Raw genomic sequence first — 11,630 nt, forward strand, 5'->3', positions numbered from 1 at the left:
CACTCAAGTATATGGGGTAGATTATGAAGAAACATTCTCCCCTATGACCAAGCTAAATACTGTGAGAACTCTGTTATCTGTAGCAGCATGTAAGGAGTGGCCACTATACCAGTTTGATGTTACAAATGCATTCCTCTATGGAGAGCTTGAGAAAAACAAAGAAGTTTACATGGAAGTTCCCCAAGGATGTTCTGAAGAATTTGGAAATGGACAAGTTTGCAGGTTGAGAAAGACCCTTTATAAATTGAAACAATCTCCCAGAGTGTGGTTTGGTAGATTTTGCCAAGCAATGGTGAAGCATGGCTTTAAACAGAGCCACTCAGATCACACACTCTTCCTGAAGAAAAGAAATGACAAAGTGACATGTTTGATCATTTATGTTGACGACATGATCATAACAGGAGATGATGTCGAAGAAATTCAAAACCTGAAAAAGAGCCTCTTCGAGGAGTTCGAGATGAAGGACTTAGGAGCATTGAAGTACTTTCTGGGCATTGAAGTGTTGAGATCAAAACATGGAATATTCCTAAGGCAGAAGAAGTATGTACTTGACTTGCTCGCTGAAACGGGCCTACTAGACTGTAAGCCTGCAGAGACTCCAATGGTACCCAACCATGGATTGAAGATTATGGATGGAGCGAAGCCTACAGATCGAAAAAAGTACCAACGGTTAGTAGGAAAACTTATCTATCTTTCTCACACTAGACCCGACATCACATATGCAGTTGGAGTCATCAGTCAATTCATGCACCAACCACAAGAGGATCACATGGACGCTGCCATGAGGATTGTAAGATATTTAAAGGGTACAGTTAGTTATGGGGTTTTTCTAGAGAAAAAGGAAAACTTGGAGATTGATGGATACACCGATGTTGATTGGGCAAGCAATCCGATCGATAGAAAATCCATTGGAGGATATTTTACCTTTGTTGGGGGTAACCTGGTCACTTGGAGGAGCAAGAAGCAGAAAGTTGTTGCCCTATCGAGTGCTGAAGTAGAATTTCGGGGAATCAGAAGTGGCTTGATGGAGATATTGTGGCTAAGGAAATTGTTAACAGAAATCGGCTTTCCAGCTACACGGAAAAGTCAACTCTTCTGTGATAATAAAACAGCAATCAGTATTTCAGAGAACCCGGTGCAGCATGACAGAACTAAACATGTTGAAGTTGATCGTCATTTCATCAAAGAAAAACTTGAAGGCGGCATTATTGAGTTTCCTTTCGTTCGATCTGAGGAGCAACTTGCAGATATACTAACCAAGGCACTAAGTCCTAAAGTCTTCAAAGAAATGCTTGGCAAGTTGAGTATCGGAGATACTGTTGCTCAACTTGAGGGGGAGTGTCAAAAGAAACCATAAAGAGCCGTTGCATATTTATTGTGAGAGAGTTCCTAGATTACATTCATATCTGTATAGTTCTTATGTAGTGTAGAGTTCCTAGATTACATTCATATCTGTATAGTTCTTATGTAGTATAGAGTTCCAATTACATTTAATGATGTACTAAAGAGCTTCAAATTACCCTATAAATACTAGGGTGATTTGCTCATCATACATAACAAGAAATATAATCCCTTTACTTCCTATAGCAATATCGATTTCTATGTCTCTCGATTACCATGTTTAACAGTTTCATATATTCATATAGTTTTAAGTTAAAACTTTTAAATGTGGTTTTGTCTTCTCTAATTCTCCCATCTCTCGCAAATCACGATTTCTAAACATAATGAACCATAGATCTTCGTCAGTCCACCTCTCCCGCTTTTCGGCATCTCGGCCTCTCCTTAATTGTTATTGATAATATAGAGTTCAATTAATTTATCAGTTATCATGATAAATTAGTTATTTGATTATAATTTAACATAATAATTTATACTACTACTCCACTATGTTTGTCACTCCAACTTTATTTTACTGTCAACCAATTCCGGTTCCGTTACAAGCAAACACTTCTTTTGGTAATGGGATTCAAACAATCTCCAACTATATACTAAATCTTATTTTTGGTAGAGAAAACTTCTCCGATTAAACTCAAACCTATTTTTTGCATTTTTTTTTTATAGAACAACACCAAATATGAAGCTATTATAAAATTTTGTGAGACATATACTCAAAAATGGTAAAATGGCTCCCCCGGTTCCACAGTAATTGAGACATTTCATTTTCTGCGCTCGTTTTGGAAAAATGATAGTAATAAATTAGTTAAATTGGAGAAAAAGTAAAGTAAAAAAAAATATAGATAAGAATATTTTATACATTATTCTCTCTCTTATTTTACTCTTTATTCACTTTAACTATTTTTTATTTTTTCAAAACGAATGCAGAAAATGAAACAACTCTACTACTGTGAAAATATAAAATTTAAAATTTAGTGCAAATAGTTAGAGTAAATATAACACATACAAAAATAAGTTTGTAATTTGTGTAAATAATTGGAGATATCCTAAAATTGATATTTAAAGAGTTGGGGTTAGTAAAGAATTAGTGAGGAAAAGTAGAAGAGTGAATTGAAAAATAAGATAAGTTAAAAAAAGATAAAATAAAAGAAAAAATGGAAGTATTATTTGTTGTTAAAAATAGAAATCGTATTATAGTGAACATTGCAAAATGAAAGTGACTCTTTTATGGTAAGAAAAAGGAAATATTTTTTGGAAGAGAGAAGTCGCTCCCTATTAAATCTCGGCCTCAATATTTTGTTATTATCAGCTGTAATGACGTAATTTGTTGACCGTTGAACTTCAAATATTGCAGGAAAAATCCTAGTTATTACAAAACAAGAAAAAAGACATAAATGATCCATGATTCTCTCAATTCAACTACTACAAGAGAGAGGGAGAGAGAGACAACAAAGTAACAATGATCACATCTCACCAAGAAAACCAGCTGTTTATTCTCAAAGCATTCTGATGCATCCGACATGTCAGCAGCCGTTATTCGAACTCTCTATCGAGCTATTTACATAGGTGTCCAACTAACAAGATCGATGTCCTTCCCGGGCATTGCTCCAGAATGCAGCATGAAAAACCAACTCACCTCGTGTTGTATGGAACAATATCTGAGTTGAAGTCGAGGATGAAGGTCCGCACTTCCATGGGGGCGAGCTCGACCACCAGCTTCTCATGATCTATAGGACCACCTCTCAAATCAGAGAGAGATTCTGTGTTGGAGCCTTCTACTTTCCAAGGTAATCTTTTCCTTTCCATTTCTGCTCTTTCTTGGTTGGCAGATAGACTCATTTCCTTGATTTTGTTGATCTGATGGGAAAATAGACCATTATATGAAAAAATATTTCAGGAGAGAATCATGATAAGAAGGATTATTTATCAACTTATGCATGAACTCCAGAGCATTTTGCAAAAATGTAACGACCTTTCGGACAATGTTGCAAAACACACCAAAGTTTAGGTTTTAAGTATGTCATTTCACCTTCCGATTTTGAAAAACCCGCTTCAATTCCACAGTTGCCAAGCTAGATAAGTCCTTGTCCTCTCCAACCTGACAGCATACGAGAAATAGTGTATGAAGTTATACACCAGAAGTTGATGCTATTTTTCAGAAATTTATTACATTTTGCAGGGGAAAAATGGATCTTTAGGTGCACTGAAAGTGGGAACTGACACAGTAACAAAAAGCATGATTTAAGAACAGAAACCTCATATAAATGCGCCAAACGGAGGAGAACAGTGCCATCTTGAAGTTCCTGATACGACATAAGAGCAGAGATAACCTCGCATGATAATTCATGTCTTGGTATATATAAAATTCAAGATTCTTCGTACTTTCTTCATTTTGACTATCTTACCTGGAGTGTTATAATTGCGACGTTATCAGGTAGGCTGTAAGAAGGATCCATGGCCGAAAAAGTTGGTGTTGGGAAATTTGTCCACTTATCATCCTGCTTGTATACGTATGCAATGTCAAGCACATAAATGTCGATAAATCGGCGACAGGGGCAGCTTATCCATGGCTTTTACCTGCTCACTGAAGGCCAGGAGGAAAGGTGAGTATATCTCCTGTCCAAACGATCGACGCCACTTGGATCCCTCTCCGAGTGGATCAAATCTGAGATAGTACTTTCCTTGGACCTGTGTGAAATATCATTGATAAATCTTGTGCAAAATATATAAATCTTCAAGCATGAAAACCAGGCAATATCTAATCATTTGAGTTCTCTCTTTACATCGATGTGGGACATATTAAGACAACGATGATGATGATGATGATTATACCATGATACAAGTCCATGGGTTCCATCCTAAAACCAATTGGTGATAAGTGGAGTGGCACATGAGAGTTAAATAGTGGTTCTACTTCTAAGTGGTTCTACTTCTCTCTTTACACCAATGTGAGATATATGTATCATTTGCCAATAACAACTACATAAATGGATGCAAATATCCATCATCTGCTAACATGGCATTCAAAACAAGGATAAAATAAATCCATGTAAGCATTTTACACTTACAGTCAAACCCGTGCATGTATCAAGGGCACATACAGTTTCATTTAGAGCCTCGGCAACACCTCTACCATCATCATGAAGCAACCTCCTGCAAATTGATGCCTAATGTAAATATCTTAAAGCTGCATGCGTTTGTGGAAGAAATTATTAATATTTCTATAAACTAGAAAAAAGTGACTAAGTGAGACAAAAGAAAACAAGTGAATGTTTACATAGAAGACAAAAGGAGCAGATTGACCTGTGCAGCATTATCTCGATTTTGCCATCAATAATACTTGACCCTCCAACTGATCTATCCACCAAAACTGACATCTCTGTGCTCGTATCTTTGATGTAAATTCCAAGATTAATCTGAAAGGGAAACAGAGATGTATATAAGATAAACTACTATAAACCAAGACTGATCTTAAACTTGCATTCCATGGATTTGCCATTTTCGATTACAGAAATAGTGAGGTCAGATCTATCTTGCTCAGCCAAAATGTGAGTTTTAGCAAGAACTATGTGAAATGAACCTTAAGAAATTACAAATGTTGTACCCACATCCAATGAAACTAGTACGACTTTTCTCATGGATTGGTGCTTATATGACATACAACTGAGCAAATCCTTCACGTATGAGTTTCATGGATTCACCTTTTTAAGGCTTTTTTTCCTAAGCTTACAAAATTTCCTCCGTACATGAACCACAACATAATACTGTAAGGAAATACACAGTTTATGTGATACTTTAGTGCAAACATACTGGGTAGTAATTTCCAGCAATTGGTTGGTCAACTTGAAGGTCCCAGTCAGCTCTGTAGTCTCGAACCTGAGAAGAACCGTTCAAACTTACAACGTCAGCACAAATTTTGATATTAACATTCAACTAGAATGAACACAATTTGGAATGGAATATACATACCCGTTCCAGAAAATCACGCCCATTTGAGTCTGTATAGAATGTTTTGTTGTTTCCTATCATGGTTTTGAGTTGAGTCACAATCTCTTTTCCATTCCCATCATCTATGGGTATGGGTCCGACCTGATATCAAGGATATTAATAAGGTCTGTAATATGAGAATTTCTATTATTTTTATATTCTCAGCTTGACTTATAACAGAGATAAATTAAACAGACTGATAGCACATAATTTACCGAAGAAAGACTATTAACTTACAGTAAATTCAATCTCAGCATGTTCTTTCTCCTTGTAAACTCTTGTGGTCTATGCAAACACAGTTAATCGGTCAATCAAAAACATAATTTTCAACTTTGCTTCAATTATTTCAAAAGAAACATAGGTATCTATATAAAGCTAGAAGTTATCGTACAACATGAGGTCCCAATTATTCATAAAGCCTGTCACATGTTAGAGCGCAATCATTCTCTCTAAATAGTGTTATTATAACTAACTGTAACATACCTGATGTACCCATGAACTAAATGTCTGATGAACTTCATCATAGAGTGGCCCCCTATATACTGTTAGTGGAATCTACAACACGCGATGAACAATTACAGCTTGATCGTGTCAGAATAGAAAAAACTGTAGCACTATCAGAAATACAAATACCTTTTCTTCAGACTGTATTGTATGAGTGCCATTTGGCCGAAAAACATATGCTCCAGAAGCCTTCAAGCAGTAAGAATATGACAGATTAAACTCAACGCAACAACTCTACGAGGGAAGTCTCAACCACGCATAAGGATTACCTGAAGTTCATCAGTACTCCCAACATAATAAGTATATGATTGCTCCAGAGAGACATTGACCTTCAACAAAAAAATGTATATCATTTGGGCACGAGAATGGCTAGTAATGGACAGTAGTAATATTTGACTTTGACCTTGAGCATATTACCAGATTGAATGCAGATGACATGAAAAAGACATTGACCTTCTCTAAATGGCTTACCGAGTTTCTGAGGTTAATGTATTTCATAAGCTTGCCATCCTTTCCAGAGTATATAAGCTTCAAATTGCCTGATCCGACTTCAATGCCACCAGTACCAACGGTGTTTGGTATAAGTTCAGTCGTGGCAGAAGCTAGATTGCAACATGTAAGTATTAGTAATGTACTATACTCCACTGCTTTAAAGATAAGATCTAAGGCTTACATTGTCCACTTGAGATCACATAAGTACTAAAACCCAGAGGCGGAACAACTGCTGTGAAAGCGAGCCAATATTTGGGGACGGATGAAGGGGATTCACCCGTATATGCACTAGCATAGAATTTTCTCGTGGATACTGAAGCGTTAACTATAGGAAGAAGCTGCGATAAAATCAATTTTCCAGCAGAATCTGATACTGAGAGATTCTCGTTGATGACCTGGGTGAAGTTGATCAAGAATGCAAATGAACAAGATCTTATTAAACTATACCAATAAATTTAGTAAAAAATGAATCAAACAGAAGAGGCTCACAGGAATCCTGACAACAGATGTTCTTTTCCACCCTAGAGGGTTGTAAACAAGAACTGCCTGCAGATGGAAAACAGACAGAAAGTTAAATTATAAAATACAATGAAAAGGAACATGTAAATTATTATTTTAATTAATCGTCACACGGTCAAGTCAATATATTACTTACTAATTTTTTCTCGACGGAAAGATCAATTTCTGTTGCAGGACAATAACTTATATTCAGCAGCGGGCACTGTTAAAAAACATTTCATGCATATAATTAATTCCGAAAGAAAAAGTATCATATCCAACTAGTAACTGAAATGGTGAGGAAAACATAACAGAAGTTAAAATGAAGACAACACTCAGATAGAACGGAAAGGATAAGTCAGATAGACCGGAAAGTGCATGATTTCTTGCCTGGTTGAAGTTTGTGATAGAAATTTTGCATTCTGAAGACAATGGTGATTGAGTTAGACAACCAAGGGAAGCAGCTACAACATCCTTGGACTGCAGAATTCAGGTCAGAAGATAATGATTTTACAAAAAAAAGATAGTGGATGTGAGCAACTATACTAATGGCAGATTCATAATATCGGGGGAAACCCTACCTCCTCGTAACCTATTGAAAGTCGTTTTGCATAGTCATCAGCCACGTGCTGCTTCTCAGTACCTGTAGCAGCATCATGGTGTTGTGCTATTGCCAAAGCATCAGCTAAGGAGTCGGTTGTAAGACCGGATTTATTTCTTCCTACAAAGAACTCCAACTGTCTTGCTGCCTAATAAGTTTACAAGTATGGAATGTCATATAAATCCTTGATGATCCAACATATATAGAGGAGTTTCTCGGCATACCAAATAGTAGCCACTCAGCACTCTGATATATCCTTTACTGGTAGGCCTACTTGTAAAATATCCAGTCCAGTAAGCATTTTCACGGTCGGCGTACCTGATACACAACTTGATTTTGTTACTACAGAACTGAAGTAGAATAATGCATAAACCCTCGTATATTCAATATTGAGCTCACGGGAAGAAGTCATCGGATTTAAGAGGCCACGGTTCATCCAGAGCATGTTTCACATCAGTGTAAATAGATGGAGTTGAATAGAAGGCATTGACGCGGCCATCCTGCAAGCAGGCTCAGAAATATAAACTACATATCATTGAAAACAGAACAAACACACATCAATATTATTCATATAGTTGATTGTTGGCAATAACACTTCATAAGCAACAACTTATTTCCTAGCAAATAATATTGGGCTGTTCATTAACGAAAGACAAAAATGACACACTTCCACATGTGTGTAGGTTTTTAATAGAATAGGATATCTTCATGTAAGTATGTAACAAACGATTAAGAGTGTCAGGGAAGGCAAGTAAGAAGTTCAAATACAGATATTTCTGCCAATAATCATTAACCATCAGGAAGCATCACTAACTTGATTCACATAGTGTATGAGCTTGTCCGTATTCCTGAACCACGTATGCGCGTATTGATATTTGAAATCTGTTCCCATAGTCCACATTATATGATTGGAACGAGTAACATTAGCCTGCAAACAAAACCAATTGAAGTTAACAAGTACACCAAGATGATTTTTGTTAGAAACGTATTTGAAAAGTTTCAAATCACAATAACTAAACCAAACAGAAAGGAAAACGACATGGTGAAGATAACAGTGTATGAATTGAATACGTATCAGCAAAAGTCCACAATAAATGATAGTTTTGCAGCCATAAATATTAGACCACACCTGAAAATAGGCAGCAGCTACAAAGGCATCGACACGTTCTTGAACATTGTAATCAAACAGCTCGATGTCATCCTTCGGTCAAGAAAATGGAAAATATCAGTATCAGCATAACGCAAAAATTGAGGCGACACATGGTCCTCTAAAGAGTTACCTGTACTATAGGGGAATCATCATTGACTTCATAATAAAAACCAGTTGGAGGCTCATAATTTCCGGCATAGAAAGCACCAGTAAATATCTGAAGTAATTATAAGAAAATTAGACGGCTAGTAACTAGTCAATAAGTTGAGATTTTATCAAATTGTTAAAAGTATTGAAACCTGGGAGGAAGAACCACGACTTTTTGAACCCTGCCAGATAACCTCAAGGTTCTTCTCAGCAGACCTCTTGGCTCTATCTTGGTAGTCAATACGTGCAAAGTATAGAGCGTCAAATCCCACCTAAAAGTCCGACAAGAACAGGGATTCAACTTAGTAAAAAAAATATACTGGATTATAATTTATGAATACATTCCTTCTGTAATGGCTATAAAAAAAATCAAGAGCTAAAAACATGTAAATCAGAAGTCAGAAAACATAAGTGCGTACAGTTGCATTTTCTAGAAGATGGTACCTCTGCTCCCAAAAGGTAAGCCTGTACAGCAGAATGACCGAACGGGTCAATCTGCCAGCCAATTCTAGGAGTGACATTGAAGTCCCATTTTATGTACCAGTGGCCTAGTGTTGTCTGGTCTATCATATCAATGTAATGTGTTGCTGCCTCATCATGCATGCACATACCACCATTTCTGCAAATGCAGATTCAACCGGACATGAGAATGAAAACTATGAACTAAAACCCTCATTAGCTTATGTGAACCATGTGATGCTTCTAACACTTACACCTCCACAACAAAAAACACAAAAACAAACAAACAGCAGTACATCCTACTGCCGTCATAAGATTTTCTCTTCTTTTCGAATTTTTCATAACAATATATTTTAAAATTAGTACATGAACTCAAGTTGACCCGAGCTAACTAGTACTTTGACCGTATCCTTCATCCCATCACTCTGCTGTCTCCACCACCGCTGAAAAAACGCCTATCACAACATAAAAGCATCTAACATAAGCAATGCATTCCATCAACTTTTTCATCAAATAAACGGGCTTATATTTGAGAAAACTGATACCTGTTCAACATAAATGAATTTCCGGTTTTTATCAGCCAAAAGCGCTGGAATCAGTGAATCCAACACATTCTGCACGCATGCAACCTACACAAGCATGCTGGAATCAAGGAATCCATTTTGCAACTCAACAAATTCCACAGAAACTATTCAATCAGTAAATTAAGTCAACGATGTCACGATTAAGTCAACTGGGAGAAAGAAACTCAAAAACCCCAATTCATGAAGAGAAGAGTCAAAGTACCTGGATTGAGTTATTCGATCCAACATAGTACTGATCAACAGTCTTCAACCACCCAACATCATCATGCGTGTGAGGAACCAAATGCACATTAATCTTCCCTGGAACAACGCCTCCCGAGGTGTTGTAAACCATGTACGTCCCCTCCACCAAAAAACACATACAGTACACACTGAAGACCACTGCTAAAACGCCAAATGCAGCCATGGTATGATAATTGCAGCTGGAATCGACCCAGGCAGCAGCTAAATAAAGAAATACAGCAACCCACCCCAGAAAACAGGACAAGAAAATGGATCAATACCTACCCTTGTCCCACAATCATTTGGTACCAAAGAACAAACGTGGGTATCAGTGGATTGCAGCAAATGACAAGCAGAAGGTAAATTTATTGACTTGAAAAATGGATTTTGGTGGAGGCGTGTTGGAAAAAGAGGAGTGGAGTGAGGAGGCACTGTAATTCTCTTTATCGAGAGATTAAACTCCACTGCAGTACTTTTTTTTTTATACTTGATCATATCAGATTATTTATGTTGTTGAATTACCAAACTCGCGGAGTGTACATTTCAGCTGAGGAAAATGTAATGGACAGAGACTCACTACCACCGTCCCCCAAAATTTGCTACACTTTGACCCAACAAGGGTTTTAAGAAATGTAATGAAAAGTAAGTTGAAAAAGTTAGTGGGATGTGGGTCCTATTTTTAAAGTACTATTAATTTTATAATAAAATATGAGTAGGAATGAGTTAGTGGAATTTGAAGTCCACTACCAAAAATAGTAAAAGTGAAGTATATCAAATTTTTAGGGACGGACCAAAATAATAAACTGTATCAAATTTTCGGAAATTGAGGTAGTACTATATTTGTATGTAAGTGTGATATTCTGTTTAACACAAATTTAAAAATCGAATTAAAATATCGCAAACGTGGGATTGAAAGGGAAAGGGATCGTCTGCTCAGCACCCCTGCTGTCCTCAAAACGCAGACTCAATAGAATAAAACGCAGACTCAATATTTTACTCCTTTTTAATTTTTTATCATTTGTTTTCGGCTGCTGAATGGAATGAAACACTGCTCCATATTTTACTATTTTTCCCTTTTTTTTTTTTTGTCGTACGTTTTATGTAAACAAAACAACATTACAAGATTACTGTAATTGGAAACTTCATGTGGTCAAATACATAAAAAAAAAAAAAAGAAACAAAACGACAAATGTTTTAAAAAAAAGAGTAAATGTCAAAATTGGTCATGAACACATGACCATTTTATCTTTTTGATCCTAAATATTATCTTTTTGATTTTTTGGTCTTGAACATATGAGAATTTGATCATTTTGGTCCTCTGTTAACTTTTCCGTTAAAAACTAACGGTCAACGGATTTAAATTCGATTTTGACCAAATTTAAGTTTTAATTTTGTTTTTTAAATCCTTAATTAAAAACTCTAACTATTATTAAAAATATTCTTTCAATTATAATTAGAAATTATGATTAAAACTCTAAAATATTCTTTCATTCTCAACACATAAATTGCTTAAGATGAACTCATGTTGTGGTGTGGGGATAACCCTATAAACTCCTTCCTTTCTCACCAAAAATGGATTTTGGGGTGCTGA

General features: G+C 36.2%; 1 protein-coding gene across 4 annotated transcripts; it reads right to left on the bottom strand.

The window, feature by feature from the left end:
- Positions 1-2,718: 2,718 nt before the first annotated feature.
- Positions 2,719-10,494, bottom strand: LOC125195746 (putative alpha-mannosidase At5g13980). 4 transcript variants are annotated; one of them, XM_089056464.1, is made up of 30 exons: positions 10,325-10,491; positions 10,020-10,198; positions 9,779-9,862; positions 9,600-9,688; positions 9,219-9,393; positions 8,927-9,046; positions 8,758-8,844; positions 8,607-8,678; positions 8,292-8,405; positions 7,877-7,977; positions 7,702-7,795; positions 7,458-7,625; positions 7,267-7,356; positions 7,034-7,099; positions 6,868-6,924; positions 6,560-6,773; positions 6,358-6,488; positions 6,156-6,215; positions 6,016-6,075; positions 5,866-5,937; positions 5,620-5,667; positions 5,365-5,484; positions 5,206-5,271; positions 4,699-4,811; positions 4,464-4,548; positions 3,973-4,083; positions 3,801-3,893; positions 3,651-3,698; positions 3,425-3,493; positions 2,719-3,252 (listed from the first exon to the last, which is right to left on the bottom strand). In XM_089056464.1, the coding sequence occupies exons 2-30, from the start codon at positions 10,176-10,178 to the stop codon at positions 3,028-3,030; spliced, it is 2,991 nt and encodes a 996-aa protein (XP_088912590.1). In that variant the 5' UTR covers positions 10,179-10,198; positions 10,325-10,491; the 3' UTR covers positions 2,719-3,027. The 4 variants fall into 4 exon arrangements, with proteins under 4 accessions (XP_088912590.1, XP_047949897.2, XP_088912591.1 ...); XM_048093940.2 differs by having other exon boundaries at positions 10,020-10,491; XM_089056465.1 differs by lacking the exons at positions 9,779-9,862; positions 10,020-10,198; positions 10,325-10,491 and having other exon boundaries at positions 9,194-9,393.
- Positions 10,495-11,630: the final 1,136 nt, after the last annotated feature.

The sequence above is a fragment of the Salvia hispanica genome, chromosome 4 (genome assembly GCF_029641045.1).
Source record: "Salvia hispanica isolate PSC_SH4W2 chromosome 4, Shi_PSC_v1, whole genome shotgun sequence".
Taxonomy (NCBI): domain Eukaryota; kingdom Viridiplantae; phylum Streptophyta; class Magnoliopsida; order Lamiales; family Lamiaceae; genus Salvia; species Salvia hispanica.